The sequence below is a fragment of the Sphaerodactylus townsendi genome, linkage group LG02 (genome assembly GCF_021028975.2).
Source record: "Sphaerodactylus townsendi isolate TG3544 linkage group LG02, MPM_Stown_v2.3, whole genome shotgun sequence".
In the NCBI taxonomy this organism is placed as follows: Eukaryota; Metazoa; Chordata; class Lepidosauria; order Squamata; family Sphaerodactylidae; genus Sphaerodactylus; species Sphaerodactylus townsendi.
The window spans coordinates 19668329-19693786 of record NC_059426.1 but is presented as its reverse complement, the minus strand read 5'-3'; the positions used below and the strand labels follow the sequence as shown (position 1 = coordinate 19693786).

The 25458-nt window shown below is 42.5% G+C and overlaps 1 protein-coding gene across 1 annotated transcript in view; it reads left to right on the top strand.

Annotated features, from left to right (window-relative positions):
• Positions 1 to 251: 251 nt before the first annotated feature.
• BMPR2 (bone morphogenetic protein receptor type 2) overlaps positions 252 to 25458 on the top strand; it is a 118602-nt gene continuing 93395 nt past the window's right edge. The window contains exons 1-2 of the mRNA XM_048483326.1: positions 252 to 1024; positions 1132 to 1450. Of these exons, the coding sequence (XP_048339283.1) occupies positions 1351 to 1450 (100 nt within the window). The 5' untranslated portion in view covers positions 252 to 1024; positions 1132 to 1350. The remainder of the gene's footprint in view (positions 1025 to 1131; positions 1451 to 25458) is intronic.

Below are 25458 nucleotides of genomic sequence, written 5' to 3'. Positions count from 1 at the left end.
TTCTCTTTTCCTTCTCCTCTCCTTCCCTCCCGCGTGGCTTTTCCGCCAGGCCCCAATCTGGCAAACACATAATTCTTCCCAACATGGCAGCGCGGACCCTCCTCCCTCTTTTTTTTCCGCCTCCACCAACGAGACGGGAGTCTCCGGGACGGGGGTCCGCTCTCTCCTGCGTTCGGAGGACTGCGTCTATGGTCAGAGGCCCGGCTGACTGAGGCGAGGGCGGTGGGCAGGGAGCGAGCGAGAGGAGTGGGCGGGGCGTGGCGGCGCCGACGGGCCGGGCGCTGAGGCTGGCGGTTGAGCGGCGACTCCCCTTTGTGTCTGGGCTGAGGGGAAAGGGAGGGGAGCGCCGGGGACGGGGAGGCGGCGAGAGAAACCCCCCCCCTCCTTCATTCCTCGCCCGCCCGCCCGCCCAGACGCCTCTGTTGCCACACACTTGCCCGCAGGGCGAAGCGAGGAAGGCGGCTCCACAAGGCGGGGGAGCCGGAGCGCCCTTCCGACGAGGCGCCGTGAAGGGAGGTCGGGCGGCGAGAGGAGGCTCCCCCCTTCGCAGCCGTGGGGGAGCGAGAGGGGCTCGGCTGCGAGAGGGAAAAGGGCCTCCCCGGTGGATGCTGCTTCGTCAGGGGACTCTGAGAAGCTCTCCCCCCCCCTTCTTTTCCTGCCCCCCGTCTAGGCCGAAGTGGGTCCGCCCTCAGCATCGCATCGTGCCTCCCCATTATTTTCCGCTCCCAGACCCAACATGGGGCGACGGCCGCTGGACATTCCTCTCGAAAGAGGCGACGCCTGGTTATTTTTAAATGTGAAGTGACCCTAAGGGGTTTATTATTTGGGTAGGGGGGTGTTTCCTCCCTCCACGCCCCTTCCTGGGAAACCTGGGCCTTTGACACCCGCAACCGGTATCTGCCTTTGGGAGGGGGGGGGGGGGTTTGAGGAAGCTGCTGCAAAGTGACAATCGGTTTTCCCCCCCTCTGGAAGGGATGCGTGTGAAACTGGAGGGCTGCTTTGGTCCTGGGAAGACGCGTGGGAAGTAAGTCTGGGGTTGAGGGTGTTTCTCACCATGACTGCCTACCTGGGGAAAGGGAAGGACCTGCTGGTTTGAGAACCGAGAAACTCTCCTTTCACTCTCCCTTGTAGAAGCGAAGGAGGAAAGCGAAGCCTTGAAATATGAAGACGGACTCGCGTAATGGAGTAAGACCTCAGGCAGCCGCGCTCGTCTGCCATTTGCCCTTTCAGACTGGATTGCTGCAAACCAAGAGGGTTTTTTAAAACAGGAAAAGACGCTTTGGAGACAGGAGATTTCTTCTTGTCGGGATCGTTACTTTTTTATTATTATTATACACCTCCCTCGCCCTGATGCCCCCCCACCTCCCAAATATGACTGCCTCGTTGCAGCAGCACCTTTTGCTGGTGCTGCTCTTCGCCAGTGCCACCTTGCTGCTCGGCATTGCGGCTGGTAAGTAGCCAGTGGGTGTAACAAAAAGTGGTCTGCAAACCTATTTTGTCCTGGTGACTTGGATTTCAAACCCGTTCAGTGCTCTGAAAGGCATTAGTATCAGTTGAAAGACTTTGGCTTAACTGTTCAATAGATTGCATCGGCATCAGGCATTTTAATATGACCAAAGGGGTGCGGCTGGCCAGCGTTTGGGTTTGTAGCTGAGAAACAGCACCTTTTGGTTTGGGGGCTTCTTTCAGTTCTCAAATGATCATCACCAGAGTGGGTCTCCTTTCAAATGTTTTGCCAAGCAAATAACAGTCGTTGCTTAAGTTTTACTCTCTCTTTTTGGTTATGTGATGATAATGTTCAACATTCATATTTAAAAAAAACCCAGCTTCACATAAAATTGACACGGAATACAAGACAATGTGTAAATTTAAAACATTTTTATTAGCACCTTGCAGGGTAAGAGATCTTTCTTCACAACTGCCCATATGGTCACAGTACTTGATGATTACTAAATATGTTTTAAATGAGGTTGAAACTGTGTGTGTGTGTGGGGGGGGGGGGGGGTTTAAACAAAAAATGAACTGTCAATATTTGCAGTGAAATAAGAACCAAACTGGAAACAGAAATATTGATGCTTGGTTGTGCAACACTTGCATTCATGCGGTCTATAAAAAATGTGTTTCCCTATTTTCAAAGGAGTGGTTTGTTTGAGCTGCTAACACAATTTTGGACATCTTAGTAAAGGACAATATCAGTGTTCTATGGTCATTGTGCTGAAACTTGATACTGGCAGAAGCTATCTTAGGGGAAGAGTTAGGTGCAAGAACACTCAAGTGTTGAGGCTTTATTATGCATTAATGTTTTTTCTTGTGCATGTTTTTGTCACAAGTTTTAGAAACCTAAAAATATTTGTTTTCCCTCTGATGCCAGTGAGGGAGCTGATTACCTGTGCTTATGTCTAATTATTCTTGAATGGATGGATAATACTTTGAAGGAAAAAATTCTTTAGCGATTTTGTAAGAATGATATTAAAGGGACCTGCTTAATTACTTGGATCCTTTAATGAACACTTTGGCTTATATCCATCAACCCAATTCCGTAGACTTAAGGCAACTTCCGCCTTTGGAAAAGAGGGTGGTAATTTCAGTTGATTCCCTTCTCTAGACATTGCCCATCAGCCAATGTTTTCCCCAATTTAAAGTATTAAATGCTAGAGATCCCAAATTATTATAGGCTGTATAGGTTATACCATGCTCAAGATTATCACCAGTGGTTAATCTATGAAATAGCATTACAAAAACCCCACAAAAATATTGTGGTACTTCATCTGAATAAAAATGCTTAGGATTAATTGCACTGTCCTTTTCCTGGTATGGTGGAAAGGCTAGTTGATGGTTTACTCATACTTAGTAATTTCTTTTGAGTAATATTGAATTGATGTTGAGGAGCAGGCTGATCTTTTTGGCTATGTCACTGATGTTTGATTGTTGTCTGCCATGTCCCCCTTGGGTCGTTTCATAAGCTGTAACTTCTTAAAAAGAGTCTTTGAGATTCCAAGTATTCTGTTCTAAAACTTCACGAGCACAATAAAATCTAATGTAGTCTTCCAAGAATGTAGTTTTTTTCTTCTATGGCCTAATTATCTGGCAAAATATTGAGTGGTATATTTTGTGTGTGCTGAAATGAACCAAACTGTAATGCGTTGATTATAATTTAAGTAAATAAAATTAACATGAATGGTAAGGAGCAGCAGAAACTATGCCTTCTGAATTGCTGTTGCCAGTTCTTCTCAGATCTAGCATTTGCGCTAGAGAAAATCCTTAAAATCTTGTGGAATCTTACTGAACTGAAAAGCCAATTCAGTAAGATTCTTGCAAGGATTTTGTGGGGCATATCCCACTTCCTCCTGCTCTGCCCTTTTTTCTTTCTGTTCCTTTAAACCCCTACAGCTTTTTGCCTTTTCCTGTGTCATTCCTATTCACCAGCCAACCTACTTCCCTCTCCTCTCTTCAGTTTTCTTTCCTTCCCTACCCCTGGCAGCTTTGCCCTGGGACAAATCTGGCTGAATTGTGCAGAGCCAGCCGCCAGGCCAGGCGTAATTATATGGAGAAGAATCTGCAAAGACTTGGGAGGGGTACCTCAGTTTCCCATGTATCCCCTTCTCCACACTGTTCCCTCTTCCCCTATTCCTAGCAGCTTCCATATCCGCACTTTCTCCTTCTCACCCATTGAATAAAACGACTTTTTATCTGCCCCCAACTTCAGTTATATTTATTATTTAATACATTTATATGCTGCTTTCCCCCACAATATGGGCTCAAAGCAGAATGTGTCAGTCACTTCCACTGTATCAAAACAACCTGGTGAGGTAGGTTAGGCTGAGAGTGTGTGACTGGCACAAGGGCACCCAGTGACCTACCAAGGCAGAATAAGGATTTGAACCTGATCCTCCCAGATCATAGTCTGAAACTCTAACCATTACACTCACTAGCTTTTGTGGAGTGACTGCTGTTGAACAGGAATAAGCTGCTGGGTCTGGGTGTGTCAGGCAAGTTATGTGGTATCACATCAGCCAGCGGTTAGTGGCTGACCTGGCCCTGATGAGGCCTCCTTCAAAGGCCAAAACAACCCTTGAAAGCCTTTTTACTGATGAAAGCTAGGACAGTACTCTTGTGGTTGCCTAGCAATGGTCACTGAAGTAATTTGTTTCTTATAGATACAGGCTCCGCTTCTAATATTTTGAGGGGGTTTAGCCCCTGTTTTTTGTTGTGTTTTTTATTTCATATTTTTCTGAAATTTGGGGCTTCTCTCAGGTTTGTGAAGATGTGTTATCTGTTCACACCCCAGTGTCTGGATTTACATATCCACAGATTTGGCCATGTTGAGAATGAGATGTCCTGAAGATTATAGTAGCAGTACTGTATCTTATGCCATGGAGGGGTACATTTGCTTTCTCTATCCAATCTGTTCTCTGAGATATTGAAAGAAGTTGAATGGACTAATCCAAACACTCAGAATGCGACTGATGTGGGATCTTGCATTCAGGGATGTTTCTGGCTGACCTCGGGAATGTGATGATTCTTCTCTCACCAGCTCTCTCCTTGGTAACCACCATTGACTGCTGGGGAGGGTTTTTAAAAACTCAGCCACATTTCTTTTTGCAAGCAGATCTAGAACAAGAAACAGCTCTAACTTTATTTCTCAATCTCTTGTTTTCAGGGTGAGACAAAGTAGGGATTTTATGTATTCTCTCTGGGACTCAAGGCGAATCCTGTCTTTTTGTCAATCTCATTTTTGCTTGTTTCTGTTCATTTCCATTTTCAGAATATATGTTTTATGTCAGTCATGGCTGCACATATAAATTTGGGCTAGGTTTGCTAAAGAATTATTTGCCTTGAGAAGAATAGAGGGTGATGGGATTTTGGTTTATTCAGAAATGAATAAAGATACTGAAAGGACTTGCTGAAAGGCAAGACAAGAAGTGGTCTGATGTTGACTTTATTGATGAGATTAGCAACTTTCATCTACTGTATCATTTGTCAAGTATAGTGTTATGAAGTGAAAATAAGATTATCATATGTATTCAGAAATGGGTTCTGCGCACAGAGTTGCTCAGATTAAATTTCTTCTCTCTTTTGGTCTCTGGGCACCTGGTTGAAAACATAGCATGTTTGTCATGTGGAGACTAAATTGTCTTAAATGGCTATAAGCAAGAGTGTTTGGTTTTTTTTAAGTGGATCTTTCAAGATACCTTTGTGTATTGCTTAACTCATCTTTAGTGGTGTTACTGCTATGATCAACTTGCTATCGTGGGTGCTAGAAGTCATCAGTTCCAGTTCTCGTGTGACTGGGGTAAGGGAATGTCTTTGTTTCAAGGGTAAGGTGGAGAGACCAGCTCTTTGCTGCTGTGCTTGTGGATTTCTTAACTGGCTGGGCTTCCAGGAATGATGTATGGGAAAGTGGCAAATACTTCTTGTAGAGCTGAAATTCTCAGTCTCTTCCTCCCTTCCCCCAACAAAACCCTGCAAGATCTCTGGGGACAGCCTTCTTCCTTGTTGCAGCCAAAATGATGATGGGGAAATCAATAGGGAGAGCTTTTCTCTATCAGCAAATGGCTTTAATGAGTCTTGCCTTCCTGTCCTTAAAGTCAGGGTCTCTGAGTTTTAATGCCCATGAGAGCAAGCCATTTTGGCTAAAGTATGATCTGGAAGTACCTATAGTTATATCACTGAAGATCTCTGTCTTCCATTGTCCCCTTATTCCATGAAATAGGGCTGTAAATGTTTCTCCCATCTTTCAGTTTATGTTTGCAACCACCCTGTGAAGTAGATAAAACTGAGAGAGATTGATCTGAGGGAGTTTTATAGCTATTTCAACCCTCTGACAACTACATGCTGGTATGTAAGGTTGTAACTGGGTGATGTGTATCAGATATCAGGAGATTACCCTGCATGCTCCTTGGGGCCAACTCACGGAAGGACCAATCAAGACTGGGCAAGCTGACGGGGAAAATGGCTGCCATTTACCCCCATCCAATTTGAGTTGTGACAGCCCCTTGTTTGTATCTATACCAATTGTTCCTTTCTTAATTAAGTGGCAAGAATTCCTTAATAATACTGTTGAATAACAGCTCTTTCATTTTGTAGCATCACTGGTATTTGTTAGTGTTTTGCCATATTATCAGATTTACGCAGGAGGTTCCTGGGCAGTTTGATGTAGCTTACAGAAACTTTAATGTAAATAATAACTGGATTTTGGTGGCTGGGCAGAACCTTGATAAGCCAGTTATAGGAGCTTGACATAGACACTGTCAACATTTCTTTTGCACAAAATGATATTTTATCAAGCCACAAGATTAAAATGAAAACAGGAGCAGCCACTTTAAAACTGTTTCGGCATCGTACATTGATATGATCAGATTTCTTTTACATTGTATTTCCTTAACAATACTTTATTTTTCAGCACAGTAATAATTTCAAACCCAAATATGTTTTTATAATGTAAATTGAAGTATTAGGATTTTTCCCTTCAGTTGTTAAAGGTTAAATCCAGTGATATTGACATATTGAAAAACATTAGCTCAAGTGCTGGGACCATAAATGTACTTCTATTCCTTACTGGGTTCACAGTATGGTAGAAACCGACTCTCACCATCACAGTCCTTAGAAAAGCATGGCATGGTCTGGGATCTCTTCTAGTTTTTGATTTTGTTTGCAGATACTATATTATGACTTAACCTTGATGTCAAGCTAATTATTTTGACCTGTGATCTGGAACATGTGAACTAGACTTGCTTCCTGTCATAAACTCAGCCTGTTGGATCAAGTCCCATTTCTTTGGTCAGAACCTCGGTACAACCCTCCCCAATCCCAAATTCTCTGGGTCTCTTAATTCTCTTCAGAAAGTCTGAAGTTGCTTACCTGATCACTGGCTTTTTTAGCATTAGGATACCACTTTGGCAAGGGGTGGGGAAGTATCCGCGATTTGGAAGTTAACATTCCAATAACCATTTCTTAAAGGAAAAATATTAAAGCAAAAATCTTGAAGGCTTCAATTCGACCACACTTGGAAACTTGGACAAAGGAGCTCTTGGCTCTGATAGTTAAGGGAAAGGGTGCATTCAGCACTGTAGCCAGACTTCCTGGAGTTTTCAACATGAATTTGTTTTGTTTTGTACAAATAAACCATCAGACCTTAAAGATGATAAACATTGTGCCCTAAGGGCTCAGAATGGCTTATTATTGATTAAGAAATAGCATAGTTTTGACTTGGGTATACTTTTCTTGTAAAACCTCAAAAACTGATGACTTTATCTTTTTTTCCATTAGGAAAATAGTTGCTAGCCGTGTGGCAGATAATATCCCCAAATGACAATTATAACTCCTTCCCTCCTATAAGGTTTTTTTTAAAATATCCAGGTTATAAATTTCCCTGGAAACAACTGGATTTTCTCATTGAGTTGGCTTTGCTATTATTTATTACATTATTTATTACATGCCCTGCCCCATGTGGGCTCAGGGTGGCTTCCATCATAAAACAGTACAAAAGGATAAAAATAACATACAGAAATCTAAAAAGTATCTGTTAAAAATAGAATACTAATGGTGGAAAAATTCAAATTTTAAGACATTAAAAACTCGCCAGCCTACTCAGAAGGGTAGGGAAGAAAAGGAATGGGGAAAGGAGGAGGCCGGACTATGCTGTGACGAGTGGGGTATGTGGCCAGGAGGAAATGGCACATGAAGTTACAGTTTTACTTAGGTCTTTATGAAGAACAAAGTATAGATGGTAAAACTTGCTGCTTCAACCACATTCCAGGTGGAACATCATTTGACCAACAAGTTACAGGTTTATGCAACTGTGTTTCCGTGCCTTTGAGAAGTAGTCAGCTACCCCAGGCAGTGATGCTGTCAGAGACAGGCATTGGGGCAGAAGTTTAGGACTTGGCTCATGGCCCCAGAAGGGACCCACAAAGGCAGGCTGTAACTTTGCAACTTAAAAACATGTTACCATCTAAAGGACCATGAGACAGATTCTAAAATTATCTGACTGCACATGGACATCAGAACCATTTAGTGGTGTTTACAAACAGAATCCAATGAAATTTTATTTTGACAACAGAAATCAAGACATATCACAACACACACTGCACACGATGTCCAGCAAACATGCAGTTGTGATGGTGTCTCATGTTGTACACGTTCAGCAACTAACAATTGTGTTTCTTTCATGAAGTAGCTGATCTACTGAATACAGAACTCAGCTCATGTATGTAATGATTTGTGATGGTTCCTAGTCATGCTTTAACACCTCTGGACCAGGGGTAGGGAACCTGCAGCTCTCCAGATGTTCAGGAACTACAATTCCCATAAGCCCCTACCAGCATGGCCAATTGGCCATGTTGACAGAGGCTGATGGGAATTGTAGTTCCTGAACATCTGGAGAGCCGCAGGTTCCCTACCCCTGCTCTAGACATAAAAATCACAGTTGGAAAGGTTATTGAAGGCCATCTAGTCCAACCCCTTGGTCAGCACATGAAATTCCAAGCTAGAGCATCCCCCTCAGTTCACTATTGAAAGAGGGAGAGCTTCACATCCTGAAAGTTGATTTCATTGTCAGTCTGCTCTTACTTTGTTTTAAATGGTTCTCCTAATGTTCAAGGGAAATATAGTCTCCTGTAAAAAGTCCCATCAGATCCCACCTTTGCACCCTCAAGAAGTAGAAAACCATTCTTTGCCCTCCTCTGAAAAGATGTCAGAACATTTCAAAACATGGCAACAGATTTTCAGGCTTTTCCAGTTTTCAACACCTGAAGGTAATTATTGCACAAGCGGACAGACGTGCTCATAGCAAATGAATCAACTACAGTTTTTGCACTGCCTGCAGCGTTTGCGACCCTTTGAATGTGGGCAAATTATGCAACACTCAGTCTGTGTTGTGGATTGTTTGAGGAAACACGGAGCTTGTATATGCAAGGAGACAAAGGTGACCTGAAGGACAGGGTGAGAGACACACTGTCCTGTAGCCTCCTAACTTTTCCATCTATCAACTATTGACTAAGAATGAACCAGAGAAATATTCCTCCTTTTCCACATTCTTCCTCATTCCAGATTGATTGTGGGGAAGTCAAACTATGAAAATTACAGCAGCACCAGTACCTAACATGTTTGAAATAGTGCCACTGACCATCTATGGCAGTGGTGGCGAGCCAATTGGCCATGCTGGCAGGGGCTGATGGGAATTGTAGTCCATGAACATCTGGAGTGCCATAGGTTCGCCACCACGGATCTATGGTATATAAGCATTCCAAATAGTTGGGCATCTACCTCAGTCTTGAAAGAGACATACTGCAATTTCTGGAAGAAAGAAAGAAGCCTAAGATGCGGCGAAGAAAAGAAATATCAACTAAGGCAGTGGTTCTCAACCTTCCTAATGCCGTAACCCTTTAATACAGTTCCTCATGATGTGGTGACCCCCAACCACAAAATTGGTATATATAAAATATAAAAAGACCATTTTCCAAAGGTCTTAGGCGACCCCTGTGAAAGGGTCGTTCGACCCCCAAGGGGGTCCTGACCCCCAGGTTGAGAACCACTGAACTAAGGTAAAAAAAAATTGAAAGTTAGCAGGAGTACACTAATAAAACTTAGCTGGGGCCTCTTTGTACCTCAAGACTTAACAGGGGTCTGTATGACGGAGCTGTTCTGAGCAGGCACACACAATTCCTTTCTGTCCTGCTTTGAATTCTTGAGAATGTTAGCTTCTTGGGGTCTCTAGTGGCCACATGAAGAGAATTGAGGGAGTAGTGCCCCTCCTGGTCATGTGATTGTTTTGGAAGAAGAGCACCCAAGGGAGGAGGGGTGCTCCTAGTCTACTAGAAAGCGTTGTCAGGTGCACGCACAGTCCCAATGTGGGACTGCACAATAGCCAGGATAGCAAACATCTGAGTCAAGTTAAACAGTGGTTAATAAATAAAAAGCACCCCTGACAATATGCTGTAAATGTAGTAATTCTTTCCCCCAACAGAGTAATGCAAACATTTTTCAAATTCACACATGCACAAAATCAAGCTGCATGTAGCTGACTGCGTGGTGCTTAATAAATGTTGTATGGAAGGGGTTGTTGATACATTAAAAACAGTGGCTCGGTCTCAAAAAGGTTCTCTATCACTGCCCTAGAGTTTGCAGGGTGAAACTGTTTGGAGACAATGTAGCTGAACCTTGATCTCTCATTATCTGGACCTCCAAGTGATGCAGCTTCTCTCATTGCCTTTGGCTAATAGGATTTAATATATTTGGTCAAGGAGAAGAGTGACTCAGTGATGTATAATTGAGACGTACCTGCCACGCTGCAGAAAATATCCATAAAGCAGCACAGGCTATTTTCTGACAGCAGACTCCCAATTCTTTATGTTCATCCCTCTTGACAGTCTAAACAAAATATATTTAGTGTCAGACTTTAGTGTTTTGTCCATATTAGTATGGTTAAAAATGCACAAGAGAGCAAATTTAGGTTCTTGATTTAATTATTTTTCAAGCTGTGCTTTATTGATTTTATATAACAGTCAGCAACCATTTCATTTCGCTGATTTGAGTTTCCTAGCTTAACCCTTCTCTCTCCCTGCTTTTTTGCTTTAAAGCCAGCCACGGCAAATTTTGACTCCTTTATATACATGGAACTGGTGAAACAAGATTGGATGTGCTGGAATACTTGAATTATAATAGGCTTACTACTTACAGCGTTATCTGAATAGCTGAGTGCAGTTCTCAAATGGTTTCTTCTATCATCTTTTTGCAATTTAAAACACAATTTATTTCAGTCCAAGGGCATTGCTAGCCCACAACATTCTTACCTTATCTTTTTATTCAAACCTAAATCGCACTTTTATGGCATAAAAAGTTCACCTTTATTGCTGAAGCTTCCTTATCTAGTAGCTCTTGCTGAGTACTTTTTACAAACCTGATTTATTTGATCAGTAAATATTGTATGATAGTCAACAGCTATTAGATGTAACCTGTAGTTAGCTGCTGCTACAGTTCACATGCAGATATATTACATCTATATTCTGCTACGTATTATAAATTCAAGGCAATTTATTCTGGTTTAAAGTAGTTCTCCTGCATGACCTTGCGCGTACTATAACCACTTACTAGCATTCCTTCCTCTCTCTTCCTAAGCTTTTACATGTATTTTAAGAAAGAATATCTCCATACATGCTATTTTTTTCTGGATCACCTTTTCAAATGTGCCTGAATTCTTACACCATTGTAACTCCACCATACAATTCCCTGCTTCTATTTCTTCATAAATCAACTTTTCAAATGTGCCTGAATTCTTGCACCATTATAACTCCAACATACTATTCCATGCTTCTTTGCTTTATCACAGCATTTCCCCCAATACTACCACATAGAGTAGGAGTTGCCAACCTTTTTGAACCAATAGGCACATTTGGAATTTTTTCATGGCATGGTGGGCACAGCAGCAAAATGGCTGCCGTAGAAAGCGGAGCCAGTCACAGCTTAACCTCAGTAGCACAGTGTAGTTTCTTGTGCTGTGGTGGCACAGGCAATAAAATCTCCAATAGTGCGTTGGAAGCTTTGCTGGGAAGAAGCCCTACCTAGCCCCACCTGCTTCCTAAAAACACTTGGCAGGCACCAGGATGCCCATTGGCATCATGTTGGCAACTTGTAACGTAGAGTTTGTGCACAGAATTTTTTATTTGGGATTCATTCATATGCTAATTATCAAGATGCTAATGTACTTTGTATTTTAAGACCTTAACATGTTAAAAAGTTGCAGACCAATAATGATATATTTAGATTTAGACTTGAAATACTTCCATGATTACAGTTGGATAAAAAGGGAAGGAGGATCTGAGACGTACTGAAATGTTATAAAACTGCATTTAAAGATTCTTTCGAAGTGCACTAGTTAGGATCCTGTAGTGTGGGATTATGGTAATAACAATAGCATCAGGCTGCTGTTCTGTTTTGTTTTTTGTAGCCTCTGAGTTCACAAATGTTATTCTGGAGTCCTCACGAAAAGAAGTACATCCTGATTGATGGGTGATCCCTTCCAGAGTTTGGAAGCAGTATGATTCTCCAGTTTCCTCTCAAGATCATTGTAGATCATTTATCTTCCTGCTGGAAAGTCTGCTCAGGCTTTCTTAGTACGGGAACCCTGGTCTCATGTACTAAACTGCTCTAAGGAAGTGCTTCGGTATGAAAATATTAATATCTGTTGCAGAAGCACTTAAAAAGAACAAATTTCTGATTTCTTCGGATCACACAGAAGCATACCTACATATTGCAATAAACCACCAGCATCAGAAATATCTCTGGTACATGTAGGAAAAGCACTATAAACATCAGGCCAATTTTTTTTTTCAATCTGGCATCAGTGTTGACTGTTTGGGGCCAGGAGAATATGGTCCATCACTACCTGCACAACCTTCTCCCCCATTAACTGACTATGGAAAATGGCTTGAGAAATGTACAGCTGTCTGCTATCTCAAAAAACATGGTTTAATCCTCAACCTAGAAAAGAACCCAAGGCAGTTCAAAGATGAAACAGAGAAGAAGCTCTTAACTTCTGGAAAGGATGCAAAAACTGAAGGCAGGTTTCAGCCTTGCCATAGGTGAATCAGATGTTCTTGGTTCAGTCTATGTTCCTTTGTATGAAAATTGTCCTATGGACCAGGTCTCATGCCAGCCCCCCCACCCATTTCTGCCTCTCCAGCACAGCAACATGCTAATATCCACCTGCAGTGGTGGATAATGAAAGTTTGTTCAAGGAAAATTTCTCGACATCATCCAAGTTCAGGAAACTTCAGATGTCCATCTTTTGGGCTGGGGAGTTAATTTCCAAGGGGTCTCGGTTTGGGACCTCCAATTAGTGGAAGAAAGTAACCATGGCATGTAGACTAATGAGTTATGGGCAATCGGGTCATCAGGCACATCTTTCTCCATGGGATCTGTCATATAAAGGCCCTGTTAAGAATAAGTAACACCCCCTTGCCAAAGTCATGGTGAGACTGGAACTAGATCCAGGTCCTTCCAGTTGGAGACAGCCTGCTGAAATGGGCAGAAAACCATCAGTAATTGAAGACTATTTCAATGTAGTGCAAAATGCTTAAGCAACTGGCTGAATCAAGAGACTATTGAAATTTCTCCAAATTGCTGTCAGCTTTGGAATTCCAAAAGATCTCTTTACTACCTCAGAAAAAAAATCACAAAGTGCTGAGATACTTCATTGGATGTTCAGTAGGATAGATGCCTTGACATCCCCTTAACTACTCAGAACTGTATGTCTTCCCTCCACTTCCATTAATTTCTTGTTTTACCAGGAAACTTGGAACTTATCATAAGCCTAAGTGTTCAGCTGTGTGTGTGGGTATGTATGGGTACACACCCACATACTCAATGTGATCTGGAAGACACTTTTGAAAATACCTTAGACCTTGTGGAGACATTATCTTTCCTTTAGGCAGAGTCTAACCTGGGCCTGCAACCTAGTGGGCTGTGTAGGATTGGCAGATGCTCTAGAATCAGTGGTGGACAGAAGGTGTGGATTCCACTCACTAGGCATCCCTATTTTGCCCTCTTTCAGTCCACATTCCCAGCATAGTGTATTCAGTGCTTCAGTGGTACATGCTTTTGAACCTGTATAGGAAGTACTTTGAAGATATAGATATAGGTTATAGAGTGTTTAGACTGGGAGGTGTATGTTTATCCTCGTTTGTGCATATTTTATACATGTCTGATGGACAGACCCTTCACTCCTACTAAGGGAAAATACCCTGTTGGGCAAATAAAATGTGGTTGCTGAAGAGCTAGTGAGATGTAGAGGCCACATTGTCAGACCTGGGTGGGAAAGACCTGGGTTCAGATCCTCTATTGGACATGAAGCCAATTAAATGATCTTGAGTCAATCACTTTCTGCGTAGGGTGGTTGTGATGGGAATACAGAAGAGAGGAGACCCATGAATGCCACCCCAAGTTCCTTGAAGGAAGAGTGGGATAAAAATGTGATAGATTCCCCCCTCCCCCCCAGTAGAGCTAACTGTGGCCTGAGAAGGGAATATAATCAAGAAGCATCAGGGAAAAAAGGGTTAACCATCCTGACCCACCATCCCCAGCATCACTTCCCCAATCTTCAAAGCAGCAGCATGAGCCTGTTAATTAGTTTGAAGCAAAAGCACTGGAGGTACTGAGGTTAGTCATAAATGAACGAGGAGTTCTATTTATTTTGAACAATTTGAACATTAATTCTAGTGTTCTAAGCCAATTACGAGAGAGGCCCTTGCATTCTGAATGGCTACTTGCGTGTACTATTGATTTTTGTAGGAAATTTGGTTGCTGTTGAGGCAAAGCCTATTTGTAGTGCTCCGTAGGGCAAATGTCAGACTGTATTCTTTGGCAACCTGCTCGGTAAGTAGTACATTAGTTTAGTTATTGCTCACATTTATTTAGAAAATGTAAACAAAGATTCTTGAGAAGTAATTGTATGCTGCTGATGAAGCATATAACATGAGTTCAGAACAGACTCTGAAGTTCCTCGGGGTTTAAAAGCATGAGAAATGTGGAAACCTTCTAAAACAAACAACAAAGAGATGCCATTAAACAGATCTGGAACTCAAGTGAATGAAAAAGGTAAATCAGCAACAGTTTTCCTATGTTCAATGTATTGTCGAAGGCTTTCACGGCCGGAATCACTTGGGTGCTGTGTGGTTTCCGGGCTGTATGGCCGTGTTCTAGCAGCATTCTCTCCTGATGAACCTGCATCTGTAGCTGGCATCATACAGAGATCCTCTGACAGAGTGCCAGCCACGAATGCAAGCGAAACATTTTATCAGAAAATGCTGCTAAATTTCTGTTTCCATTCTTTCAGGCTCCTTTCTAAGCACCCAAGTGACCCTATGTTGTCATTTTAATTACCACAACATTGATCTGAAGCAAAATAATAATAAAAACAACAATAAAAATACACAAAGGCAGCTGCACACACGTTTATGCAGCAGCAGTTCTGTGCATGTTGCTGTATTCAGGGATCTTTGTACCTGCCAAACAAATGGATGAAATTGGCATATTTGGCCAGATCAGTCATAATTCAAAAGATTGAAGGCAGCCATGCAGTGCCAAATGTTCAGGAGTTCTTAAGATGCGGTGGCTTTTTCAGTAGATTTCCCTCTCCCACTTTGACTCATTGAGCCTCCCTCCCATTTTGTTCCTGGGGGTTAGTAGAACATCAGGGAGAGGGAAAAGTAACAGAAATTGCTGCACAGTCTTTGGAACTACATCGTTGGATACAGGACGTTGTTAAATACAGGCCAAAACCATCTCTTTCCAGTGGCTCAGTAGTCCTTCAAAGATACAGCTGATTTTCAAATTAGCACGATAGGAAAAGAAAGTCTAGAGTGGCTTCTTGAGGCAGCCCTTTACAAGTTGTAGGGAAATGCTACCCAGTTCAGAGAGATTCGAAAATGTAAACACTTCCCCTGAGGCAGGGCCGTTAGAGGCCTTGCTACATCAGACCTATGGTCCCACTCTCTATCAGTCTGGGCAGTCAGGTACTCTTGATAGCTGACAAATAAGGCCATTCCCAATTATTACCAGCATCTAGTAGTCATATGCCCTGGTCTGGATATCCCCAGGCTTGCCCAATCTCATCAGATTTCAGAAAGTAAGCAGGGTCATCCCTGGTGATGCTTGGATGGGTGATCTCTATGGAAAACCAGGGTTCTGATGTAGAGGCAGACGATGGCAAACCATCTCCAAACTTCTCTTGCCTTAAAAACCTTCTAGGATCCTCATGAGTCAGTTGTGATTTGATGGCGCACATGCACACAATCATAGTCATGATACATATATTCACAGGTTTAGGTCCTAATTAAAGCCATCGTGGCTAATAGCCATTGACAGAAAACTCATGCAGAATAGGACTGCTTATAGGCTTTGTGAGTTTGTAACCATCACTGCATATCTTACAGCCCGTGTGTTGACCGAAGAAATACTTTTGGCATCCATGGGCAAGAACATTGTGTGTGGTGTTTATCTGCCACAACTATTGCCATAGCTTCTCTTCAGTTCAGTTCTTGACTGGCGGGGCAAGAGTGAAAGGCAGAGAGAACTGTGTAACACAGTCCTAGTGTAAGTGTGCAGTTTAAACCATGGGGCGTCATTCAAACATGGCAAAATCATACTGGTTGATATTTTATGGTGAAGAGTTATGCATTAATTCAAGCTTACAGCTATTGAATTTATGTGGGATATAAAAGTTCTTAGTTTCAGCTAGATCATATTCTAGGACTTGAGGAGAAAGTTCTTAAAAGTTTGAAACCTTTGATTGCCACATGGGCCTAAAGTTGGAGAAGTCAAATTTTAATCCTCCATAGAAAGAACGTAATGCCTGAAAATCTTGTAATTTCATAATTCTGTCTATTGCAAATGGGTTAATTGCCAGAATGGACAGTGAGAATGAAAGGCTTTTCATTACAGACTTCTAGGCAGGCAGGGTGCCCCCCCCCCACCTCTCATGTGCGGGAGGGGGGCCTCTCACATTCGCTCCTGTGAGAGAGAGTTCTTTGCTTTTGACTTCCCAGCTTCTCTCAGTTGTAGCTGACCAGTTCAGCTGCATGTAGTGTTCTTGTCCTTTCCCAGGCCATTTTTAACCTCATCTGTACCCGGTCAAGTATCCACTTGCTCAGAGACAATGCAATGAACCGCAGTTTGTGTTGGCATGGGTGATTGGCAGATGGGGAGAGAAATGGGAGCAGTCAAAAGCTAACCCCCATCTCCGGCAGGTTTAGAGGCAAATAGGTCTTGACTAAAGAACTGTTTGCCTGATGTTCAATGAGGAAGTGAGTCAAGAGAAGAGCTTGTTGCCTTCCCTGAAGCAGTTTCTTTTTTGCCAGAGGATATCAGGTCAATGGAATTGCTTTCTGGATGGAAACACAGATGTTAGCTGAATGTGTATTTATAAAGTGCACTTCCTAGTGCTGTACATGATTGGAATATAATTTTACCCTTGAACTGAAGGGTGCTCCATGGTTGCCATTGACTTGCAATACTGTTTTTGTCTTTTAATCTAAAAATAATACCAGAAAAATGTATTTCCTCTCTTGGAAACATAATTCTGTTGAGGGAATATAGACCGCCAGACACGCATCCAGTACCCTTCTCTCCCTACATTGTGGCATTCCCTGTAATTAAAAACAGCACAAACTTCCACACTGCTGAATCCAAATGTGTACTTACTGAAACATTCTGTGGTTGTGATGTTACCAGCATGATAGATGCTGGTTCTAACAGAGCTGGATCTGGTACCTCTTTCCTTTCATAGTATCTCATTCTCTAATGAGTCTGGCTAAGAATAATGTATGGGTAAAAACTCTAGAGGGTGCAGGGCCCAAAACGAGCTCCCCTGATCTCCACTGAACTGTTTGTGGCCACTGTCCACCATCTATCCAGGGGGTCTTTCACAGACCCTACTGGTCAAGTCATTAGCAGCTTTTTAAAAGAAGGGCATTCCCCAAAGTGGGACCTGGAGCAGTCATCCTAGTTGGGTCTCTCCAAGGGATGGCTTTGCATAGACTTAAATCTGGATAATCTCTACTTGTCACTTCCATAACTGCTTTAGAGTCTGTCATTTGAGCAAGCACAGTCTAAACCGATTTCAGGCTAATCACAAACACTAGAATTTGTGTGTGTGAGACGCCATCAAGTAGCAGTCAATTTATGGTAATCCAGTAGGGTTTTTAAGGCAAGAGACTAATAGAGGTGGTTTGTCATTGTCTTTCTCTGCATAGCAACCCTGGTGTTCCTTGGTGGATTTTCATCCAAGTACTATCTGGAACTGACCTTTCTTAGCTTCTGAGATCTGACAGGATCAGGCTAGCCTGGCTAGATTGCTTAGATTCTAATCTCATATTCCAAGAAGAAGGAGAAAAATCTTCCTGGGGACATGCAAACAGTGAGATATAAAGTGATTTTGGTGTGGATGCAGTGTTCTTGTTTGGTTTCTTTAGCTTTCCAGCTGTGTTCCGACTTTACATGTCCTTTGTAATATATCAAAAGAAATGTATTTTCTTGATAGTGATATAATTGATGACTAACTCCAGGAATAAATAAATATTTATTTGGGAAAAATTGAATGTTGTACTCAGGTACAGAAGAAGCTAATTAGAAATCTGGCCACATCATTGGTTCGTTCACTCGTTTTATTTATTTATTTATTTATTTATTTCCCACCTTTCTCCGCAATGGGGACCCAAACCATTCTCATCCATTTTATCTTCACAACAATGCTGTTAGTTAGGCACAAATAGGGAGGGATTTGAACTGGGGTCTGCCAGGTCCTCGTCTGACACTTTAACCACCAGTATTCCACACAGTTGCTGTCCAGCGTATCTTTTTATCTAAACCCTTATTTTAGAGAGCAAAGGTTATCAGAAAGCTGGGAACATCTGATGAGCCAGTATAGTGCAGAGGCACTATTAAACTTCTATCAAAAGTGTGCTGGTTAATATAAGAGCTTATATAAGAAGAATAGAAGTTAAATATCCGAAGTTGTATCCGGAAGAGTCGGTTGTGGTGATGCAGAAAAATTGCTTTTGAAGGCTAGAAAACGAGTCTGAAAGTTCAGGAATGCAGAGTTGCAAAGGGCCAGCCACCTGCTACTTACAGTCCCAGCTGTCCAAATTCTAAATCGCTGCTGTTACAAATTGCCAAACCCAGTTGCTTTTTTCACTCACTTACGTTCTTAAGGCAAGTGTTTCCTTTCCTCATCCAGAAGTTTCTTTGTGGCAAACATTCCCATATGAGGGCATAATATTCAAAATGTTGAATATGTTGGGGAAAAAAAGATATGTCTGCTTTGGTTTGGTAGTGTTGCCATTGGCATTTTGAATAGGGCCGCTTTGAATCCAGTTATTGTTTGTTCCTTCCTATTGGGAGATTTTATGTTGAGCAGTGGCAGACCACCTTCGAACGTCTCTTGCTTTGAAAACCCTATGGGGTTGCCTTAAGTCTGCTGTGACTTCATGGCAAAAGAAAGGAAAGAATGAATGAGTGAGTGAGTGAGTGAATGAATGAATGAATAGGAAATACGGTGGATGAGACCTGTGGCTAACAATGAGAGCCAGCATGGCATAGTGGTGAAAGTGTCAAACTAGGATCTGGGTAACACAGGTTCAGATCCCCGCTTGCCCCATGAAAGCTTGCTGGGTGACCTTGGGCCAGTCACTCTCAGCCCTGACCCTGGGTAGTATTTGGATGGGAGACCTCCAAGGAATACCAGGGTCATGATGCTGAGACAGGCAGTGGCAAACCACCTCTGAACGTCTCTTGCCTTGAGAACCTTATGGGGTCATCTTAAGTCTGCTGTGACTTCATGGCAAAAAAAAAGAGTTGCAGTGTTGACAGATTACTAGAAATAGAAGCCATTTATTCACTTGTGGTTTCCTTTGCATTGAGCACACATTCCCTTTGGGTTTGATTCTCTGTTACAGTCATATTTCCCCCTCTTCGAAACAGACTGAGCTCTCTGATCAGAGAGTCCCCACGGTTTCTGAAACCTGTTAAAGTGTGACTTCTCCCGCTGTGACGAGAAAGTGAAAGAGATCCTCAGAATTCCTTGCTCCTCCCCACCTACCCCCACCCACACTAGAGCAGTTCCTCCCACTCTTTGGGCCATTATTTCAAAATGATCAGGACTTTCTTTTTTGTGACACAAAATTTACGTGGTCTAGCAAAATAATGCTAGACCAAAAACAGCTCCTAAGAAAAAAAAAGAACTGGTAGGCAATCTTCCCAGATGGAAGTTGCACGGAAAGAACAAGGAACTGATGGGCAGGCAAAATGGCAAATTGGCTCAGCTAGGGGATCCTTTGGTAGGGGGGAAATCCCGGTGTAAATGAAAAACCACAGAACTCCCCTGCAAAATAAACAGTGGCGTGATAAGGGGTCCATGCCTAAATGGCCATGGTTTGCATGCGGAGGGCTTTTCTACGCAGTTGACTTTTTGCATTTTGTGTTGAGTCTTTAGTATGCATCCTCTGTGCTGTTCTTCTCTCTTTCCCCCTCGGTTTTATTTTCCCCCTCGGTTCCTGTTGTGTCCCATTTCCGCCTCAGACTAGGTCAGTGATGGCGAACCTATGGCACGGGTGCTAGAGGTGGCACTCGGAGCACTCTCTGTGGGCATGCGCACACAGAGTTCGTCATGTGGGGGATGGAAAATCACACACACACACACCCACACACACCCACACCCACACACACCCACACCCCCCCCCCCACACACACACATCTAGGCTGGCCTGGGCCACTGAGCATGACGTGCGCGCACCACGGTGAGCAGGGAGGACTCAGCTGGTGGGCCTGGTGCCTGTGCTCCAGGTGGCTGCTGCCGGAGCGGGGGGGGGGCACAGAGGAGTCAGAGATGCTAGATAGACACAGAGCTGTGTGCATGGGACTTACTGGAGGCTAGAGCAGGCTGGCCCCTGCTCGAGTGGGTGGGGCAGAGGAAGAGGGAGCCAACTGTTTTTTTCTAAACTAAAACATCAGCATTCAGGTTAAATTGCCGGGTTGGCACTTTGTGATAAATAAGTGGGGTTTGGGTTGCAATTTGGGCACTCGGTCTCAAAAAGGTTTGCCATCACTGGACTAGGTCCTCAAGACTTTTCTCTTGCCATCTCTCTGCTCTCAGTTTTCCAGTCAGCAAGGCTGGCAAGATTCAGACTGAATTTTTTTCTTCTGTTCATGTTTTATTAGAGAAATAGAGGATTCTCATTCATTATTTTTCAAAATGTCACATTCATACATCGCATCTCCCTCAGGCAGGGATGGACAAAGAAAATTGAGCTGACCTTCAAAAGTTTCACTTTCTGTTGGTTAATAAATATCAAAGAGTAGCAACCCTGTCAGAAGCCTAGATGCCTTAACGTGGTGGACAGCTCAGTTTGCTTTTGTTAAAATGGCATTTTTGTTGATCATTATTAACCTGGTTGCTGTGATGAAAGCGAGTCAATTGGTTTGCTTCCTCTAATGTGCCCAGCTTTTCTGTTTTGTCCTTTTTCTGTTATTGCCTATGGCTAATATGGAAAATAAACTTGGATTTGAATTGTATTACTGTCTCCCCTATCTTTCATGCTGAATTGGCTCATCTTTAGACTTCCAGTCACTCAATGATTCTTTTGACACCCTGTCCTGAGAGCATTTTGCATGTTATGCAGAGGCGAAGATGGACGTCCTACCTGCTACACAAGAACCATCCTGGTGTACTGGTTAGAATGTTGAACTAGGATCTGGAAGACCCAGGTTGGAATTCCCACTCTACCATGGAAGCTTGCTGGGTGACCTGCGTCCAGTCATGCACTCTCAGTTTAACCTACCTCACAGTGTTGCTGTGAAGATAAAACAGAGAGGAACTTTTGTGAGCCATTACAGGTCCCTATCGAGAAGAAAAGTAGAATATTAAAAAATAATGATAATAAAGCATTTGTATAGTTAAAGAGATTAGCCCTGTGACGCAGAATGGTAACTTGTAGTACTGTTGTCAAAGCTCTGCTTACAATCTGAGTTTGATCCTGACAGAAGTCTTGTTCGGGTAGCCAGCTCAAGGTTAACAAAGCCTTCCATCCTTCCAAGGTCAGTAAAATGAGCTCCCAGTTTGCAGGGGTTAAAGTGTACATGACTGGCGAAGGCAATAGCAACCCACCCTGTAAACATAGCCTTCCTGGTAAATGTCATGATGAGATGTCACTCCGTGGGTCAGTAATAACCCGGTGCTTGAATAGGGGGCTACCTTTACAGCTAAAGAGTGGCACCTGTTTCATAGTTTCTGACAAGTATATCTCTGAAGCATGAATTTAAATTCTACACAGTGGAATCTACCCTTCCCACCCCTTCTCCTCTCCCTGCTTTCCTTGTGCTATTAAGCCCATTGAAGGTGGTACAGAATAGAACAGTTCAGTATATTTGGAAATCATTTTTAATTGACAGCCTAGATGTTCTGAGTGAATCAATGAGTCTTTTTAGTTCAGAGGACTTTGAATCAATTATCTCTGGATAACAGCTCACTTTCTTCTTATAGTTGATACTTGTGCATGATGTCAGTTTATATTTTTGTGACAGAAAATTAGTTGAAGATTTGCTGCTTAGCAGACTTGTGTTTTATATGTGCATGTGTGTTAAGAGAGTGTGTTAAGATCCTAGTTTGAGGAAATGGGTCTCTGAACAGTGAAGAAACGCTGGTTAGTATGATGTTTCACAGATTTCCTTTGTCCTAATTTCATTCAGTGTTCTGTGGAAAATTAAATGTTCTAATTCCTATATTGTGTTAGTACAAGAGTATTTTTCTTGTAGGCTGCTTTTCTCAGAGAGACTCAGGCAGGTATGGAATAGTCATATGTAGATTTTCTACAAGGTCCTCTGCATTTTATTTCTAGTCCCTTATACATTTTAGGCATTTCTTAAAAGCTTGGTGATGTGTTGCAATTAGCTGTTCACACAGTATATTGAGGGGATTTAGCTTAAGAGAAGGCACCATTGATAAATTCCTGATTATTTAAAATGCAAATGATAAGCTAAGACTGCTGTCGTAACGTCTGTGAGCAGTCAAGGCCTGGTGCTGTCTGAGATTTTATGCTTGCTTGCAGCTCCGGCTCCATGTAGTTTGTCTTGCTCTTGTAGACGATGCTTGCCCACAAAAAGGAAAAAAAATCAGCCATGCTGTGACATCTGTTCTTTCCATTGGGCATTCCATGTCATTAACTTTGACATGTAACCAAACTCCTATTAAACGCTTATATAATGCAAACTCCATATGCAGAATGCCCCACATCCCATATAAGAATGGGGGTGGGGGGAGCAGCTATATGGAGTCCCAGCTAGAAGACAGCAATGCGCGCAGTGTTTGTACTGCTCACAAGGGCCATGTTTGTTTGGAGTATAACTAAATTGGTAAACAGCTCAGCACCCCTTTTTCAACTGGAGGGATTTTTTTTTAACTTAAGGACTTCCTTGCTTTTTGGAAAAAATAACCTGAATTAAAATGAGCCTTCTATGTCAGGGTGGGAGAGGCAGGAGTTTTCTGCCCCCCTTGCCTGTTCACAGAAGTGCAGCTTTGTGTGCCAAAGCTAGAGGTTTTGAAAAAACACACACATTCAGTTGGTTATTTTGTTCAACAAGGACTTGATTGCAGTCTTCTGGAATGTAAAAACAGCCTTTCAAAATATTTATTGTGTTACTTTGTTCTGTTCCTTTTTGTGTTGTCAGTTTTAAGTTTCAAAAAAATGAAATTGACAGACCCCCCTCACTGGAAAAAAACAATTTCTAGGTAAAGTTGCCTGAAATATGTATGTGTGTGTGTGTGTGTGTGTGTGTGTGTGTGTGTGTGTGTGTGTGTGTGTGTGTGTGTGTGTTTGCATGCACGTTTCTTGCCTCCCCCCAAAATTGGCTCTGCCGTTGTATCAGTTCAGGCTGTCTCCTTTTTCTTTGGCTGGGCATGCAGCCAGACAGTGGCTTTTTGTTAGGGTGTACATTCTATGGAGGAGACTTACTTTGTTGGTCACCCAAGCTTGTAACTTACCTTTACTTCCATTAATGTTATATAGGGGAACTTGGAAACCTCATAATACTGTTGAATGTGCAATGGATTTGCAGCAAACCAGATAACAAGACCTCTAGAGTTTATGAGTTTTTGGCAGAATGTAAGCCAGAGAAGAGAGAAACCAAAGTTACTTTTGGGTATGGGAGAAAAAAATGGTGTAATTTTTAAAACCCTGCATAACTAAGCCATTTCCATTGATCTGAAATGTGGCCAGCTCACGCTGATTTGCATGTAGGTTATCTGTGCCCTGTTCCGTACTGATGGACCAAATAGTCTTAATTTTATGGGGGATAAAAATGCTGGAACGCTTAACAGTTCAATCACTTCTAAGCCTGTTGGCTTCAGTAGACTTAGAAGAGTGTAACTCTTCAGGGATTGCACTGTAAAATGTGTCAACTATACAGATGCTCTGATTTCAATGCAGGCTGAAATAGAAATGAGAAAAATAGAGCAATACCACTCATTAAAATTATGTAGAAATTGTTACTGTGATTTTTTTAAAAAATCCAATTTCCTAGTATCTTAGTAACATAGAAACATCGAGCTGGAAGAGACCCTAAGAGTTGTCTAGTCTAGCCCCTGTGCTCTAGAGGTAGGCAAATAACCTGTAGGACCCCTAGGCCAATATGGCCTAGAAGACAGCTTTGCTTAGTCATATAAGAAAGGACCAGAAGAGCTGAGCACTGGCTCATCCCTTCCTGCCTCGCCTCTCACCATTTGCCTAAATTTATAGAATCAGCATTGCTGTCAGATGACCGTCTAAACCTCTGCTTAAAATCCTCTGAAGGTGAAGAGCCTGTTCCACCTAGGAACTGCTCTAACTGTCAGGAAGTTCTTAAAAAGCTTAACTGAAAACTCCTTTGATTTAATTTCAACCTGTGAGTTGTGAGGCAACAGAAAACAACCCTGTTCCATCTCATCATTTATCAAGGTTTGGATCCTGTAGATCATTTCCATTGATGGATTGGATTGAATCTACTCTGAGTGGGTTTTTATTGTCCCCTGTGCTACAGCCTAAAATAACTCTCAAAACGCCTCTCTGGGAGACAGTGGATCCCCAAGGTCAGTGGGGGAGGGGAATTGTTAAAATCATCCCTGCTTTTGTTAGTGGAACATTTCCATGGGGTTCCTTCCAGTTTTCAGGCTGTATTCTAAGCTATTCGGTGTCTGAGCTGCTTTAGAATATCAGGTAACAATGCTGTTTGCTTAGAATTACCCCATTTTTCTCCATAGTGAAAACCAAAGCAGCTTACAACATTCTCCTCTTCTTTCAATTTTTGTTACCACTACCCTGTGAGGTAGCTCAGATTGAGAGACAATGAGTGGCCCAAGGTCACCCAGCGAGTTTTCATACTTGGTATGAACCTGGGTGTCCCAGATTCTAGTATGACACTCTAATGTCTAACTACCGCTCTACCACATAGGTTTTCATTAGTTATACTTCACTGTGGTTCCCATGCTTAATAGATGGTGGCGCCAAACTTTTCTTATCAGTCCCACATCTAGAACCATTATTGGTGTGTGGATAATTTCATATACCTCTTTCTGAAATTTTTTTCCCAAAGTTGTTATTGTTGTTGTCTGTTGAAGCATGCCACCCTGAGCATTTTTGAATAATCACAACGGTGGTTGAGAGTAGATTGGTTACATTCAATGCCTGTTTGTGTTTTGTGTTCCAGTATGTCTTTTTATTATAGTCCATCTTGAAGATCCCAGGGTGTTGCCAATGAAACAGAGCTGGATTGACCCTGTATCTGTGTGCTTACAGGGGCTGTCTTCATGTTTAGAGAGACCCTATCCTACTTCCTGGCTAGCTCCCGCAGACTCCTAAACATGTAGCTCTTCACTTCATCATCGACCAGAATGAGTATTAGCTACTGTCGTAGCTCTGAGGAAGAGGAGGTGGT